Raw genomic sequence first — 18,632 nt, forward strand, 5'->3', positions numbered from 1 at the left:
TAGACCAGGGGTGTTGAATCTCTTTCAGCTGGAGGACTGAATTTAATTTTGGAGAAGCTCTTGGAGGCTGCATTTCAGTGGCGGGCGGGGCTGAAGTCAAAATGGGGTGGGGCCAAAATACCAGCATATTTTAGATTAGAGTTTTTACTGCCAGTAACTAAGCTTTAGGAGAAGCATTTCAGTCTTTTAGAATTGAAGGGGAGGGGGGGAGACATGCAAAAGCCAGAAGACTGTCAAATGATCAGGAGAAAGGGGATGGGGCCAGGGGAAGGAAACATGGCCATCAAGGATGGATTAGGGCCCCAGGACAGCCAGATTTAGCATGCAGGGCTGAGGTTCTGCACCCCTACCTTAGACTTGGGGTGTTGAACCTCTTTCATCCCAAGAGCCAAATTCCATTTAGGGGAAGCTCTTGAGGGCCACTTTTCAGTGGTGGTTGGGGCCAAAAGCAAAGGGGCGGGACCAAAATACCAGCATGTTTTAGTTTAAAGCTCTTACTGCAAGTAACTAAGCTTTAGGAGAGGCATTTCAGCCTCTTAGACCCCATCTACATGGGGCTTTTACTCCGGTTGTACTCCACCCCCAAATGGATAGTGTCAGATGCGCACTGCTCTCTGTAGCTAGCCCACTGTATTGGCCCCAGGCCTGTAACGAAGTCACCTGTAGTTTTAGCGGTGCCTAGAGATCCATAATGCTTTGCTTAGGTTCATTATTGGTGCAATTCCCTTGCTAGTGGGCCTCTGAACATGTGAGATTAGTCAAAGGTCGATAATGCAGCCTCAGCACATTCCATGCTAACGAAGGCTAGTATCTTACCAGGGCCTAGGATGTGCCTGAGAAGTGAAGCTATGTTTATGCTGAGCTACAGGTGGCTGTGCTGGGGAAGTTCTGATGCTTTTCCTTCTGAACAAGCACTGTTAGTCTATGCTGGGAATGAATGCTAATTAATGCTTGCTTCGGTCATGCTGCCTCACTGCTGACACGTATGGTATAAAGCCCATTTTACCCCATGGCTCTGGGTTCAGAGAAGCTGTCTGATCCAACCATTGGGTACTGATGTGTGCTGATGGTACTCAATAAAGTACTCCTTGTAAGTAAACCTGGATCTGATTCATCACTATCTTGGCACCTCTAAATTAAGAGGCCTACTGCAGGGGCAATACACCCGGCATTTCTTGTCCTAAATCCGGGGTTTTTTTCAAACTCATTTCGTGTCGGATTTTCCTGTCACAGTGGCTTCAGTGCTGTTTGGGAGTCCATGTGACCTCAGCTGGCTTCAACGCGGGCTGGTGGAAGTGGTGCTGATTGGCAGAAGGGAAAGTAGCGGGGGGCGGAGTGTGTGGGGAGAGCAGAGGGGTAAATATGTCTACCTGGAAGGAACTAATTGCTTTCAGTTCCACGTCACTGCCTCTCACTTTAAATAGTTGAGCTTGGGAGTGGGGACGGAGGAGCCAGCCCTGCTGTTTTAAAACTGAAGCTACGAAGGAGCATAGCTGAGAAATGGTGGACACCTGTTGATTTGAAGCTGCGCAGCTAAGCGAGGATGGATGCCAAGGCGGATGATTTTCATGAACATGTACTCAGAAGCACTTCATTGAGCCCATGTTTGTTGGGTGAGGGGCGGAACCTGTTGATTGGGCAGTTAATATATATCAAAGACAACGTGCTAGTCTCTCTCCCTCCTTGCCAACGTTGCCAGAGCGCTCTGCTCTCAGCGCCTCTTGCACCCCCGCTCGTTCTGCTCATTCTGGGTGGCAGCGGCTGGCTGCATGCCTGCCCGCCTCATAAATGTGTGTATGTGGGGTATACAGGGTTTTCCATGAACATCTACTCATAAGCAAGTCTTGCATTGCACTTCGTTGAACACGTGAGGGAGGGGGAGCAAGCCTCCACTCATTGGCTGCCCCGGCCTGCACAATTGCTGACATTCATTTCTACTTGTGGCAGGACTTGCCCACCCCACCCCAACGAATGCAGCTTCGGTTCCTGTATACACTTCAAAAGTGGAGGAATACACCACCGTGTGTACCATAGAAAGAGCTCATTCGATTCTGTGAAAATGCGGATTTTGCCCATATTTCTTTACAAAGCATTTCCGATTAGATTGGCCCTGAGAATGGGGGGGGGGGGATTACACAAAAGCTGGAAAAATGCCAAACACTTGGCAGTCACAGGAAAGGAAGTGGGCCCAGAACAAGGAGAAGGGGCCATAAGGGGCATGGCCCTCTGAGGAACCCTGGAGGACTGGATTTGGCTCCCAGGTGGGCTGGATTTGGCGCCAGTCCTAAGTCTCAACACCTGTGCCTTAGACCAAGAGTCCCCAACCTTTTGGGGCCTGTGGGTACATTTGAAAATTTGCGAAACCATCATAGGCACCATCACAAAATGTCTGCCATGGAGAGACTGCCTAGTCACAAATATCATCATTTCACAGAAGTTAAACTGGTGATATGCAGAAAAACGCACACCCCAAACAGGCAATATGCACATATACCCCACAGGTGAACTCTGTTGGGCCAAAAAAGAAACAGGTTTCCCAGTGACGGACATCCCTAGTCATGACTTACCTGCCCCATTGATTTCAGTGCGTCTACTCTAAATATGGATAAATCTGAATCTAACCCATTGTGTTGTGGGGGCAAAAGCTGTTCCTGACATTTGGCAACCCAGCTTCCACTGAGAGAGGAACCACACTGAGGAGCAAAATGAGTCTCTTAGAAAGAAAGCAATACTGATCCCCCCCACCCCAAGTCTCCCTGTACTATAAGCCCTCTCTCTGCCCCAACCTTCTTCCCATAATAATGGCAGGCATTTTGCTAGTAATAATAATTTCCCTACACTGCATTGTATAAATTGTTTTACAGTTCCAGCTTTATTTATATGTTTACACATTGTGGCTTGATTTGCAGGGCCGCGGTGGCTTAGTGGTTAAGACGCTGAACTGCAGGCTGGAAGGTCAGCAGGTCAGCAGTTCGAGACCCGAGTGCTGCATGACGGAGTGAGCTCCCGTCTTCAGTCCCAGCTTCTGCCAACCTAGCAGTTCGAAAGCAAGAAACTGCAAGTAGATAAATAGGTACCGCCTTGACGGGAAAGGTAACAGCGTTCCGTGCACCTCGGTGTTCAGTCATGCCGGCCACATGACCACGGAAGCGTCTTCGGACAGCGCTGGCTCTTCGGCTTAGAAATGGGGATGAGCACCGCACCCTAGAGTCGGACACGACTGGTTGGGGACACCTTTTTATTTTTCTAATACTGTCTTAATAACTCATGTTAACCTCTTATGCCGACTTGTGACTATTCTGATTAAAAGACTGGAATTTTTTATTTAAAAAAACCTTAAAATATTAAATAGTTTGCTTCAAAACAAGTCTTGCTGCCACTGTGCATCCATCATCCAGAAATCACAATACCCCAAAGGTTCTGAACCCCTTCTCATGGCCCTGCTGGAGGAAAGGGGGAGTGCATGAACCCAAGGTTCATTCTGTGTCTGTCTCATCATGATGAACTATGATTTAGCCTTCAGTGTGACATCTGAATGTGGCTACTGTACTGACTCAAGGTACTGAAGTGTTTTGAATCCAAGTATTTTGCCTTAAGAAGCTTCTGGATAAGATGTCAGCCATCAGTAATGGCTTCATCCTTTTTCCCATTCTTGTGCTCCCCTTTCTACTTCTCCCAGGTTTTCTCTTTTAAACATTTTCTATTGGGGCCTAAAATAATGGCATCTTTTTAGCTGATTTGAAATGCTTCCATACTTGAGTGTCCATTATCTGAGATTGGGTTTTAGTGATGCTGACTTGAATCTTCAGTCAAAGAGTGACTGCAGGAGCAAACTTGTTGTATATTGTCAGTTGTTACAATTTACTAGTACATTGCTAGGTGCTAGGAAAATACTACATAAATAATAATACAATGAACAGTTCTTCCATTTATGGCAGTAGCTTTTTGCCTCTTAACTTCAATAGAAGCTGGATGATTTTTTTTTAAAGCCAAATGGTTTCTATTTGACATGCAATAAGCTTTTTATTGCCTGTAAATGCTATGCTTGTTTAGGAGCCTTCATCGAGCATGCTACTAAAAATAAATGTATTGCAAAGGCTTGAGTCTGCAAATGAAGACAGTGGTGAGGGTTGAGCAGTAATCTTTGTGCTCCACGGAATAATTGCGCTTGCAAGAATAAGAAGAAAGACGAATGGTCTCTGAATAAGGAAATGGCCCATAGGCTTTTGGGATTTCATGATATATTGCTCATTCCCTTCCTCAAAAAGGCCACCTTTGTTGTACAGAAGGTAGCCCGGCTTTAGTGTGGAGTTACACAATCTCAGACTTTACACTTCTTGTAGATCTCCTTAGCATACGCTTTGATTTTCCTCTTTTTCTGGTACCCATCCCCAGTGAATCACTTGTCCTTATTTTGTTCTAATATAGTTTTAGGATTTTTTTAATTAAAAATGTTTTTAGTTTATGTATATGTGCACCAGAATGCACTATCTTCTGTTCCATCATACTCATAAGTCAAGGATGCACAATGCACTGCGCCCCACCATAGGTGCCCTGACTCCCACCCTGCCGCTAAATTCCCATCCCCACTGCCGATTCCCCCCGACTGTACTGTTGCTACCAGCTATAGAGATCCATCTTTACAGCGAGAAAAGAGTGATCTGTATCAGGAGGGCATTTCATTTATTTATTTATTTATTTATACATTTTTTGGCTGTCTTTCAGGGCAGAAGCCCTCCCAAGGTGGCTTACAGAAATTAGATTAAGGCAGACTTCCCTGCAGAGCTCATAAATCAGATTCTGTTTGCTTCTTTTTCTCTTGTAAATCTGAAAAATACGGGAGGGAAAAAAATCCTTTAGGTCAGTTCAAGGAATAGCAAGGGATGGCTCATGTGTATGCGCATGCGAGTGTGTGGTCCCGAGCCAGCATTGCGTTCCACCCTCGGCCAAAAAGGTTGTGCACCCCCACCATAAATGGATACAGCATATATCAGGCACTGAAGGGGCTTCCGCAATGTTAAAGAGTGTACATGGGTGGCTGCATGTGCTCAGGCAGTGTTATAGAGTATACTCACATGTCTCTATTTTCTATGTGAAATGTTGGAGGTTTGTAACAGAAAGCCAAACCCTGGAAGCAGGTGGTGGAGAATGGAGCAGGCTGTGACCTTTTGATATATGACATAATTGGTGGTATTTTTTGCTTTTTTCTTGGGAGGGTGTCTCCACGACAACAGAAGGAGATGGAAGGAGAAGCCAATCGTAGCTTACCCGGATTTTTCAAGGAGCCAGTTTTGCTCTGCACAGGGCTCCACGAGCAAGTGTATCCCACCAGTAAAAGTCGCTTTACAGAAGATACTTCTGGGTAGGGTGGGGGAGATGGAGTGAACGTCATCTGACTGGCAGGGGCTCCTCAACCAGTAAGAGAGGCTTCTCCCTTCAGGCTCCTCCCCTTTCTCCTTTGAGAATAAGAGAGGCTCCGCTGCATTCAGGGGACAAGCCTCATTGACCACAATGGGAGTTACTTCTGAGCAGACGCACATATGTTTGTGCTGGGAAAGTCAGGGAGGGGAAACCAGCCCCCTTTCTAACCCAATGCTGCGCAGGAACGAAAAATCTGAATTTGTTAATAAACCAAACAAGGGAGAATCGCAGCTTGGAGAAAGCGCTTTACAGACTTTAGGGAATTAGTGCTTTAAAATGTGATATTTCAATTGAGGGGGATCTGTGATGTGTGCATTCAGGGGACAAGCCTCATTGAGCACAATGGGAGTTACTTCTGAATAGACACTAATTGGTTTGTGCTGGGAAACACAGGGACAGGAAACACCCCTTGACCAGGGTCATGGTGAAAGGCACACCCCTGGGCAGGGCTAGCATACCTGAGGTCAGTGTGGGAGTTGGGGCACACAACAATTATACCACGGAGAACCCCACTTAAGGAAAAGAATCAGACTTTAAGCAGTCTCAGGAAATCCAGGTTTTCCGCGATAAGCTCCAGGGTGGCTGCTGGATGGCCACAACATCATGTATCCCTAATGATCTCCAAACGCAGCCAGTTCAGAGTAAATCGCTCATGGAGACACATCCATGGTCAGGATTTTATCTCCTTAAGCTACCTGGAAGTTGGGGTGGTGGAAGAATTAATCAAATCTTGGTTTTAATAACTAGATTAAGGCAGACTTCCCTGCAGAGCTCATAAATCAGATTCTGTTTACTTCTTTTTCCTCTTGTGAATCTGAAAATACCAGAGCGGAAAAAAACTCCTTTAGGTCAGTTCAATGAATAGCTAGTATAATTTAGCTGCCTAAACTATACTAGGATCTAAGTGACATAGTGGAATCACATTGTAACATCTTTTCACCTGGGGTGCTTCCACACTGGCTCCTAGCACTACCTAATCATTGCTATTTGGTTTTAAGGTACATGCGGAATTGCAGTTAACTTTCCACACTTCTATTGTCATGGTACCTTTTGTGTATACATCCCACTGTTCAGTACACATTAGTGGGCTTGACAGTCATGTAAGTGGGAAAAGGATAATTCTGAGTGTGTCAGTTAAAAAAAAATCATGCTAAAATGCAGTTTTTTATTTAGGTGCTATTGTGTAATTACTTTCAGTTTTTTTAAGGTTGGCTAAAACGTTTTAGCAGTAATTAAAAGATCAGCAAAAAAAGAAAAGATAAAATAATATAGTGCTAAAATTGCACCAATTGGAAAGGAAGTGTGTGCATTTTTAAAATAAGTTTTTAAACTTTATGTTAAAATGTTTTCATTTAAGTAATGTTGTGAAGGAATTCAATAATTTAACTGTGTGCATGCATGCATGTGTGTAAGAGAGAGAAAGTGAATAAGTGAAAGAAAGAAAAGACATGTAATCACCAATTAAAAGTCTGATATTTAAAAAATGCACTGACAGTAAAGGGAATTGTATGTATGTATGTATGTATGGGAGAACACAGTCATTCAAATAGCCTAGTCCCAAGTTATAGAGGGCTTTATAGATCAGGAGTTTGAATTGTACCTGGAAATATACCAGTTGCCAGTGAAGCTATTGTAAGAAGGGAGTCTCACATGTTCCCTGTAACATGCCCTGGTCAATATTGTCTGCAGCATTTATTTATTTAATAATACTTCTACCGCTTGATATAACAAAATCCCTAAACGGTTTACAGGCTGTATTAAAAATAATTGCTAAAATATTCAATAAACAAAGCTACAATAAAAAAATGTTAAAAACCGTTTTAGACCAGATGTCATTTCTGAACACCTTTCAAAGGCAGTCCCACGTAGATCATGTTACAGAAGTCCAAACAAAAGGTAACTAAGGCATGTGTCATCATGGACAGATCTGATATCTTTAGAAACAGGTGCACTTGGTGCTCTAGCCTCAACTGTGCAAATGCACTCATGGCCGCTGCTGAAACCTGGACAAATAGGTTCTGGGCTGAATCAAGTAGGGATGTACGAAAGTCACTTAACTTTTCGAAGGGTGACATTCATCGTGGGGGGGAGGTGCTCCGTCCCTCCCCCCGAAATTCTGGCCGGGGGGGAGGCGCTCCGTCCCTTCCTCCCGAAATTCTGGCCGGCCAGCTCTGCTCCACAGGGATTCTGCGGAGCCGCCAGCCAGCTCTACCAGCGGACAGACATCCGGCCGCTGGCTAGCAGGGACACAAATGGCAGCGGCCATAGCCGCCGCTGTTTGCGTCCCTGCAGTCAGCCGTGATAGGCTACGTAAATGTTTACGTAGCCTATCACGGCTGATTTAAAAGAAAAATGCGCGTACGCAAATGGCGGCGCCCATGGGCGCCGCCATTTGCGTTCCTTATTTTGGCACGTCTTAGTCTACGTAAACATTTATGTAGACTAAGACAGCTAAAATAAGGGGAACGCAAATAGCGTAGCGTCTACGCTATTTGCGTTCCCCTTATTTTCGCCGTCTTAGTCTACGTAAATGTTTATGTAGACTAAGATGTGCCAAAATAAGGAACACAAATGGCGGCGCCCATGGGCGCCGCCATTTGCGTACACACATTTTTTTTTCTTTTAAATCAGCCATGATAGGCTACGTAAACATTTACGTAGCCTATCATGGTGTTTTTTTAAAATCTAGCCATGATAGGCTATGTAAATCTTTACGTAGCCTATCACGTTTTTTTGTTTGTTTGTTTGTTTTTTAAACTGGAAATGGCGGCGGTGGCAGCCGGTCGGAAGACCAGCCGCCGCCACCGAACCGCTGCCGGAGCTGCCGCCGCCAGGAAGATCCGCCCAAGGTAAGTCCCGTCCCAGGGGTGGCAGGGGGGTGGCAGACTGTTCCGCCACCGATTTCAGGGGATTCCGCCCGTGATTCGTGGCGGAATTCTCTGACATCCCTAGAATCAAGTAGTACACCCAAACTGTGAGCCTGAGTCTTCAAGGAGGGTGTAACCCCATGCAACACTGGTTGAAACCCTATTGGCTGATCAGCCTTTCGACTAACCAGGAGGAACTTCTCTCTTGTCTGGATTAAGCTTCAGATTTGATCACCCTCATCCAGTCCATTACTGACATCAGACACTGATTAAGAACTAGAACAGTTTTCTTCTTTCAGCAGCCTTTCTTGGGTTTAGATGGAAAGGAGAGATAGAGTTGGGTGTCATCAGCATACCAGTGGCACCAAACTGCAAAGCACCATACAACCACTCCCAGCAGTTTCATTTATATATATATATATATATATATATATATGTGTGTGTGTGTGTGTGTGTGTGTGTGTGAAGTTGATGTTTCAGAACCGTACTGGGTTCTGAAAGAGGTCTTCCACTCATCCCCCTCCCTGATGCGAATCAGATTGTAGGCACCACACAGGTCCAATTTGGTGAAAATCTCGGCTCGCCCCAGGCGCTCAAGCATCTCGGGGATCAGGGGGAGGGGGTACTTATCTGGGATAGAGATGGAGTTGAGGTTTCGGTAGTCATGTACTGGGCGGAGCTCCCCTGTCTTCTTGCGAACAAACATCATCGGAGCACAGGCAGGGGAGGTGGAGGGGCGAATGAACCCACGGCAGAGGTTCATGTCTAAAAACTCCCGCAGAGCTTGAAGTTCTGGCTCTGACATTGAATACAGCCAGCCTGCCGGGATGGTGGCACCTGGGATTAGTTTAATGGCACAGTCAAAAGGGCGGGGGGGGGGGAGCTGGTCGGCGTCCTTCTTGTCAAAAACATCCTGGAAAGCCGCATACTGCTCTGGGCGGATCACTGGAGCAGAAGAACTGCTTGGGGAAGATGAGGAGGGGGCAGAAAGGGTTAAGGCCTGGACCGGGGCTGACGCCCGGGTTGGGAAGCAATGCTGCAGGCATTAAGGAGAAGAGAATGTCACTTGATGAAGCTCCCAAGAAATCTGAGGATTGTGCTTAGCCAGGATATGCCCAGCACGATGGGGTATTGGGGCACCTTGGCCAGGTGCAATTGAATCTGCTCAACATGGCCCTGGGAACACAGTGTGACCGGAGCTGTAATCTGAGTAACCACTCCCAAAGAGAGAGGATGCCCGTCAATAGTTTCCACCTTCAACGGGGTGGGGAGGGGCAAAGCAGGAATGCTGTGCTGCCGAGCAAACTCTTCATCCATGAAACTGGTAGTCGCCCCAGAGTCCACCACGCCAGGACCTCTGCCCCCCCCCCCACTGGGAGGACTGGAGGTATATAGAAAGGAGCAGATGGGAGGGTGGGGGGAGTTGAGGAAGGCGCCCCCTGGGTGAGGAACAGGCCCCTGCACTGTAGACCTCCAACAGGCTTGGGGGGTGGCCTAGTCAGGCTTGGGGGCGAGAAGGAGGAGCAGGAGGAGAAGGCGGGGCCATCAGTCTGGAGTGACAGGATCTGGCAAAGTGCCCTTGCTTTCCGCACCTAAAGCAACGATGCTCAGTGTGCCGCCGTTCCAACTCCTCTGGCGACAGTGTAGCTCGGGTTGCTACCTGAGCATTGGGTTCTCCTCCGCCCCTGCAGCAGCGGCGGGTGGTGGTGGAGGGGGCAGCAGCCGTGGGGGAATGGGAGGAGGGAAATCCCGGCCACTGGAGCTCTGCCTGGTCTGCCAGCGCCCCTCCAGGCAACTGTCAATCTGCAGACAGGATTGGATGAGCAACTCCAGAGTAGGCATGCGGGACATGTGTGCCATCTCATCCAATATCTCGTCGTTTAAACCGTCCAAAAATTGCACCACCAGAGTGGCATCATTCCACTGTAAATCGTGCATGAGCAAGAGAAAAGTGGTCGCATAGCTGGAAATTGAATCCTTGCTTTGCTTGAGGCAGTGAATATCCTGAGTAGCTGTCTCTGCGCGAAGGGGATCACCAAAAAATCCCACCATAGCCATCATGAAACCTGGATAGTCCCCTAGCAGGGGGTCATCAGCGAGAAGAAGAGACGAAGCTGCCACTCCGGAAAGCAGTTTAATGATAAACCCCACACGAACCTGGTCCGTCAGGAAATCCTCGGGCCGGAGGCACATGTACAGCTCCGACTGGGCGGGGAAACTGCGAAAGAGCCCCTTCTCACCTGAAAACTTGTCCGGCAAGGCCACTGGGCGCTTGCGTTGGGGGGGAATGGGGGGCGGAACTGGCTGAGCAGCAGCCTGCAAGGCTTGAACAGCACTCGTCAATTGGGTGACTTGCTCATGCAGCGCCTGGTTCTCCTGCATCAGAGTAGTCAAAATCTGCTCCATGGCGCTTTCCCAGGATCAGTCGGAGGAAAAGAAAAGGAACGAAGATCAAGCTGTCAGGAGCGCCCTTGCTGCCTCCTGAAATCCTCAAGTAGCCAGAATCAACACGCAGATGATAGGGCTCTTTTCCAAGGCTTTATTTCCATTGAACCTAATGACACTTACAGATGCTAATTGCATGAGCCTAATGAGGGAAAGTTAAGAGAGCTGCCTACTAGGGGTTTCTAGCCCTAGGGAATCAGTTGATCTACATTTGGAGGGTAAAGGTGGGAAGCCTCTAAACTTAAGGGCTAGGAGGGGAAAGTCCACCTCTTTCCCAGGGGCATCAGGGCGGAGCTGTTGATGTTGCGCCAAGTGGGCTGAGCGCCTCCTCTCAGTGCCCTCCATCTCCCGCTTGTCCCTGTGCCAGCACCTAGCGTCCCGAAGCTCCAGTTGTCCCTCCCCCTGCCTGCCAGGGTCGCTACTACTCTCAGGAATGTGAGCAGGGAGGGACTCTCCCTCCAGTGGCGCCTCTGAACAGCCCGTGGGTTCTTCTCCCACAGTTTCTATCTCTTCCTCAGAATCAGAACTGCTTTGGGGCTCTGATCCAACCCTGACACTTATACACCGGGGTGCATAACCTTTTCAGCCCCATGGGCCACATCCAATGTCTGCTCGGGGCCCAGGAGCCATTGTTGTGGTTTATTCGTTCAGTCGCTTCCGACTCTTCGTGACTTCATGGACCAGCCCACGCCAGAGCTTCCTGTCGGCCGTCGCCACCCCCAGCTCCCCCAAGGTCGAGTCCGCCACCTCCAGAATATCATCCATCCATCTTGCCCTTGGTCGGCCCCTCTTCCTTTTGCCTTCCACTTTCCCAAGCATGCATACACGTCCACATATGCATGCATGCACACACACGCACTGTCACTAGCACAGCGTGTAGTTTCTCCACTAATAGCAGGGTGGGAAACATTTTTCTACTCATAAGTAAACAGGACTCAATCACTTAGCAGCACTTTAAAGTAGCATACCAGATATCAACCCTTTGGATGTCTACTCAAAAGCACAGTATGTCTACTCACAGAAGTAAACAGGACAGACCTCTGCAGGTGTCAGGAGCGCCCTAGCGGCCTCTTTCAGTCTACTCCAATAGCCAACTCAAGACACAGACAAAAGGATTCTTTTCAAGGCTTTAATCCTTTTACAACTTAATGACTCTTTCAGATGCTAATCACCAGCGACTAAGCAAGGAACAGCAGAGTAGCCTATGCTCTGGGTAGGCAGTTGGTCCCCGTTTGAAGGAGAATCACTAGCAGATCCTGAACTTATGGGCTAGGGAGAGTTCCTCCCTCTTTCCCTTGGGCCCACGGGACGCAACTGTTGCTTGCACGCCAAATGGGCGCTACGCCTCCTTTCTGCGCCCTCCATTGCTCGTCGCTCTCTGCGTCGAGTGTCTAGCAAGCCCCCCTCCCGCACTCTCTCACTGCCCAGGTCACTATCTATCTCAGGAATGCTGGTAGGAGATTCAGCTGCTGTGCCTGTGAGGGATGAGCTGGCTCCTCTCCCACGGATTGCTGTTCCTCCTCAGAATCAGAACTGCTCTGGGGTTCTATGGGCTCAGTTTCCACCCTGGCAGCAGGACAAGTCACAGAAGTAAGCTGGGCTAAATCACTCAGGAACTTCCTCCCCAAGCCCACCCCCTCTCCCCAGCAGGGAAATGCTCTTATCCCAGATATATTTTTCTTGCTAAGCCCTGAGAAAGGGGGGCTTTTCCAGTGTTCAACTTGCTAAAGCTCTTATCTCTGATCAGCTGCAGAGCTTTTCCCTGCCAGGACTCTAGGCAGGAGGTGGGGAAGAAGCTGGTAGGCAAATCAGCTGGGCTGTGGGGAAGACGTGGGTGCAGTACTGCTGGCTTTTGCCTCACCAAGAATTGCTGATGGCCTTGTGTGGCCCATGGGCTGTATGCCCCTGGTCTACGCTGATTGGCAGCAGCTGTCCAAAGTTTCAGACAGGGATGTTTCCCAGCCCTACCTGGAGATGCCAGGGATTTTTTTAAAAGGCTACCTGATAGGATATTGTGCTGCAGTTGCTGCTGCTGAATCAGAGCTAACAGGAATATAAAACTAAGGGTCTCAGTGTTTTTAATCACTTGGATAAGCCTTAAGTCTTCCCATTTGATTCTTAAAACTGAAGATATGGAGGAATGAGAGAGCACCCAAACCAGTCTTCAACAGACTGTGAGGGCTCCCATTCCCAGAGAAAGTATTGAATAGCTTACGGGCGGGGGGGAGTGGATATTCCCCCGACCCCCAACTTGTTGCTGTGATGTAGACTGAGACTCCCAAATTCACTCTATTGCTGTTATTGGTGAAAACTGTTATCAGACAGAACTGACAAAGAGATGTGAAGAAGGAAGGTGCTGTATACAACACGAAGGCGAGGGAGAGACAGGTTCTTGGAACTGACAGTATGAGGTAGATATGAGCTGGTAAACTAGAAAGAAAAAGCTGGTCCCACTCCTAGTCCCTGGGTCAACAGTTCCTGTAGTGATCAATCTTTTATTTCCCCTTCATTTGACCTTCCAAGCATGTCCTCCTCTGCCATTCTTTTGCCAATACTGAACTGTGCAGCGTCGTCTCTAGCCTTACTGGGGAATTTGTTTCTTACGCCTTCTGGTTACAGAGTAGCAAGCACGTTGTGCGGTATGTTGGCAAAGCCATGATCAACAAAGGCTATTTGGGGACATTAGCAGAAGTCTGTGCCGCACTGTGTCGTTGACATTTATTTTAGAGCAAAGAAACTAATCCTCCTTCCCACCCCTTCATAGCATCTTCACAAAGAAATTCACCCCTCAGACACGTACTCCATACAAGCCATAATATATGTCAAGCAACGCAGCTGCTGGGCGGGCAGGGTGTGGGCGTTCATTAATACGGCCAGCTGTTCTTTCAGTGCAAAGTCCATTCCCTGCACAACTCTTTGGAGCTTTGCTTCTTTGATCCCCTGTAGTTCCAGTGTGTGCCAGTGTTTGTTCCAACTCATGCTTTCTCCATCCACCTGCTCTTCTGCTCAGCTGACACCTGTAGGCTTCAAAAATGGTGCTGCTCATCAAGCACATTGGATCTCTTAAAAGACTGGGGTGCCCCTAGAAGTAAAGGAAGAGATAAGAGACATATTCTGATGGACTCATGCCACCCCCTCTCCTGCTCATTTCTGGAAAAAAGCTGCCATTATCTGTCTTTCCTGGATTATATTGATTACTCAGCGAAGCTCAGAGCTAGTTCAGAAGAGTCCCATATTCTTGTTAAGGGGAAGGGTTTCAGCTGTGGCAAGTCTCCTGCCTGGAGCAGCAGCTGGAAACGCCCTTGCTTGGGTCAGCATTGCTAAGGGCATTAGTAATGGGCAATAGAGTAACATCTGTTTTCCAAGGAACTACTACCAAAGAGAAGCCTGAGGCCCTGGACCAGATTGATCACTGGGACAAACACACTTTAAAACCTGAACCGCACAATGAAATATAATTAGGGTTAGTGTCTCTACACTAGTAGAAAGAAATCAATTTTGAAAGTGTAGAGTAAGCATTTCAGGTCTTTGTTCATGCTTATTCTTGTTTGTTTAGATTTTGATACCCAAAGATTGTCCCAAAGATTTAGGGTACCTTGCTATCTGAAAACAAAATCCCAAGTCAAAAGTGAAATACAGTATTTTCACTGTTTTACACTTTATATAGACTAGACTAGAATAAATAAGACAACACCAAGAGAGAATAGATAAATAAGGCTGTATAGTGCCAAACGTTTGAGGTGCTTTATAAACAGAAAACATTATTATTAAACATCCCTCCCCAAATCATCCAGTAATAATGTTCCCTCCCAGTACCCCTAAATACACCTGATCCCCATGATGCAACTCCAGTGTGTAAGAGATAACTACTCCATAATGTACCCCAGTCCCTAATTTGTTTATACTTCAGGGGTTGAATGAGCGTCTGAAGAGAATGAAAAGAGAGGGAAAGAGGCTTCTGTAAAATCACAAGCTGTAATGGTGTAGATGTTGCAACTGTTCTTTTTTTGTATGTGTATGTATGTAGTTGAGTTAAGCAATGATCATATTTGTAGCAGCAGTTGTGTGTCAGTAATGACAGTAGCAAGGAAGCAGAGAGCAGGTCGCCCTGGGAGGGGGCAAAATGTACTTCCTGGCGTAAAAGGGCAGATGGCACAGACGTGGGTGAGGAAAGTTGGAAGATGGCAGAAGAGGATATTGCCTTACTAGTCTGTGGACAAGCGGATTCTGGCAACCTTGCCACTCACTGAGGGAGGAGGCTGCTGTTCTGCCGTTGGAGAGTCCTTTCCTTGCTAACCTGCTAGGATCCCTATGTGAAGGAACCCATAGGGGTCTCAACCCCAAAGGCTGAAATTGCATCCCAACTGCAGTAGGTGCGAGGAGCCAGCTAGCTGAAGAATGACTCCAGCAGGGGAAAGAGCCTCTCAGAAATGTACCCACCTGTTGTCCTTTGAGGTAGAGCTCAAGAGGGCCAGTTGGGCTATTCCCCAGTCACAGTTAGAGAAACTGCTTCTTTGTGCTTTGTTGTATTACAGTTGAAAAATCAATAAAATATATATTTGCAAAAGAAAAAAAAGAGATTATAAACAGTGCTGAGACACTATTAGCAAATGTGAAAACATTTCCAAACACTTGACCTGGCATGTTTTACAAGTCAGGCAAAATTACAAGCTTGATAGGTGCCTTGTAGTAAGAATAATGCAGTATCATCAGGTTTCCCCTTGCCAAGGTCTCAGGCTGTGGTCTGTCTTGTTCTAGTTCTCCTATCAGAGATCTTCTAACCAGCAGTGCTAGGAGAGGTCCTACTGCTTAGAAATTGTATGCTCTGTCATTTAGCTTTTGGCCCTACCCTGAATCAGCTGGGCTTGAAAAAGTATAATTTATAGATAAACCAGGATGAGAGAATGTGGAAACCTGTGTTAATGGTATCTTTCTTATGATAATTTAGGATGGATTTAAATTGTAACCTTTTTTGATTATTTGACCCACTTGCTGTGTATGATATGTTCTTCTCAAACGAATCCCACAGTGTTTTGTATTGGTGCTCAAAGCAGGGGTTGTAGAATTCAGCACAATGGAATATGGATCTGCTTCTGCAGAATAGTTCATTGATCTGCTAAGCACTCCCAATCTCTTGCAATTTATTATCTGTTTTATCTCAGAGCTTGAAAGCTCTTGCCCCTTTTCACAAGATGCTCAGCATTTATAAATTTGGTCCCTGGTGTCTGATAATGATAAAGAACAGAGAATTGGACAAATATGTCTTGGAATGCATGCCAAGGATGGGAACATCTCCCTGGAATACTGAGATCACTGTTTGGGAATTGCTGTTCAAGAGAATGATCTTGAAAAACTGTCCAGAGATGTAAGCATTGGTTGTAACATAATGGGAGAGAGGAAAAAACTTCAATGTGCTGTGCTTTATCTCTTTTAGGAGCGGAAACTGTGTGCCCATCCCAGACTGGAGATCTACAAAGGCAACCAAATCTATTTTGTATGCCCCCTTGCTCGCCAAGGGGATTTCTACGTGCCTGAAATGAAAGAGCTGGAAAAGAAAAGCAGAGCAGCAGCAGCAGATGCTGAAGATGCTCAAACAGATATCACAGGTACCTGTGAACCAGCAGGTGCATGCTGCTATGAAATACCAAAGGAAATCTGCTCTCCTTAGCGCTAATAACCTGGTGTACCTCTTGAAAGGGTAAACAGTTCATTTTGTAATGGCTCTGCCTTTATACCATTGGTTCATCTAACCCAGCACCTTCGTTCTGACTGGAAGCAGTTTTCTAGGATCTTGGGCAGAGATCTTTTCCACCTCTACTTCCTGAGATCCTTTTTAACCAGACATTCCAGGAAGGAAGGAACTTGGGACCTTCCACATTTCTTTTGTTGTTAGCTGCCCTGAGAATGTTTTATACTGAAGCATTTAGATTTTCCCAACTACTGTTTGGGGGCTATAGCCCTTTCCGATTCTTTTGAACCTACAGTCAGGGCCAGAAATATCGGAACAAGGATAACTGTTTTGGCAGTTGGCCTCTGTACACCACCACATTGAAGTTGAAAGGAAACACACCCAGATGGGAGCGAAATCAGGACTTTCAGCTGTAATTCAAGGGGTTTGACAAAAGTGGGGCAGTAACCATTCAGGAAGTACAGCGAGTGGCACGCGCGCGCGCGCACACGCACACACACACACACACACACACACACACCGTTGGTGGCTCATAAGTAATGGAACAAACCAACATCATTTCAAACTGAAGGACTGCCTTTAATACCTGAATGAAAATCCTTTGCAGTCAATGACTGCCTGAAGTCTGGCACCCATGGACATGACCAAATGCAGAGTTTCCTCCCTCGAAATGATTTGCCAGGCCTTTACTGCAGCTGCCTTCAGCTACTGCTTGTTTGTGGGACTTTCTGTCTTCAGTCTTGTCTTCAGTAAGTGAAAAGCATGCTCTACTGGGTTGAGATCAGGTGACTGACTTGGCCATTGAAGAACATCCCACTTCATTGCCTAGAGAAACGCTTGGGTATCTTTTGCTGCATGTTTTGGGTCAAATTACCCATCTGCAATACGAAGCGGCGTCCTATCAGTTTGGTAGCATTTGGCTGAACCTGAGCAGAAAGTATAGCCCTATACACTTCAGAATTCATCCTGCTGCTTTTATCAGCAGTCAGGTCATCAATAAACACCAGTGACCCGGCTCCATTGGCAGCCATACATGCCCATGCCATAACACTGCCTCCACCATGTTTGACAGATGATGTGGTATGCTTTGGGTCATGAGCTGTTCCTTTCCTTCTCCATACTTTTCCCACCGTTCTGGTACAAGTTAATCTTGGTGTCATCACCCTAAAGAATCTTATTCCAGAACTGGGCAGGCTTTTTTAGGTGTTTGCTGGCAAAGGCTAATCTGGCCTTTCAGTTCTTGAGCGTTACCAGTGGTTTTCACCTTGTTGTGAAGCCTCTATATTTACATTCATAAAGCTGTCTCTTGACTGTAGATGTTGACAATGACATGCCTACCTCTGCAAGAGCGTTCTTTACCCTGAGCAGAATTCTGCTGTCATCCATTTTAGTTGTCTTCCGTGGTCTTCCAGGCCTTTTGCTGTTGCTGAGCTTGCCAGCTAATTCCTTCTTTTTCAGGATGTTCCAAACTGTTGTACTGGCCACTCCCACTGTTTTTGCTATCTCTCTGATGGGTTTATTTTGTTTCCTCAGCCTAATGATGGTCTCCTTCACTCACACGGCCACCTGTTTGGACCTCATGTTGGGAGTTCCAGTGAACAGCTACCAAATACAAATGTAACACTCAGAACCACCTCCAGGCCTTTTATCTGCTGGATTGGTCATGGGGCACCCAGGAAACAGGCCACACCTGGCCATGCACTGCTTGTCAGCCATTCATTCCATTACTTATGAGCCACCAGTGATGGGGTGGGGGGGGGTGTGCCACTGGCTGTACTTCCTGAATGGTTAGTGCCCCACTTTTGTCAAACCCTTTGAATGACAGCTGAAAGTCCTGACTTCGCTCCCATCTGGGTGTGTTTCCTTTCAACTTCAATGTGGTGGTGTACAGAGGCCAACTGCCAAAACAGTTATCCTTGTTCCAATATTTCTGGCCCTGATTGTACAATGCGTTTATGGGCTTTGTTAGTATAATAGGCAAGGTTATTTAATAATATTAACCAGAAAGGTTGATTAGATCATTCATAATTGTTAAAAATGATAGGTGCTGGTTTATACCCTCGCCCCAAATGTTGTCATAGTACAGCTTCCTAAGGCAACAAAATACCTGTTTGTTTACCTCTGAAGTAGGCTCAAAGGGCTTGGTTATTCTGCATTTTACTGCAGTTCAAACATATGTGATGTTGATGTGTGAGGGCTTGCATCACCTT

General features: G+C 46.8%; 1 protein-coding gene across 5 annotated transcripts in view; it reads left to right on the forward strand.

Moving 5' to 3' along the window:
- TEX264 (testis expressed 264, ER-phagy receptor) overlaps window positions 1-18,632 on the forward strand; it is a 271,615-nt gene that overhangs the window by 199,949 nt on the left and 53,034 nt on the right. For all 5 annotated transcript variants that reach the window (XM_084839685.1, XM_084839682.1, XM_084839686.1 and 2 more), the window contains one exon: window positions 16,168-16,339. In XM_084839685.1, coding sequence (XP_084695811.1) covers window positions 16,168-16,339 — 172 coding nt within the window. The remainder of the gene's footprint in view (window positions 1-16,167; window positions 16,340-18,632) is intronic.

This window comes from Heloderma suspectum, chromosome 2 (assembly GCF_057233095.1).
Source record: "Heloderma suspectum isolate Gila_16-S chromosome 2, 16-S_ref, whole genome shotgun sequence".
Lineage (NCBI taxonomy): Eukaryota > Metazoa > Chordata > Lepidosauria > Squamata > Helodermatidae > Heloderma > Heloderma suspectum.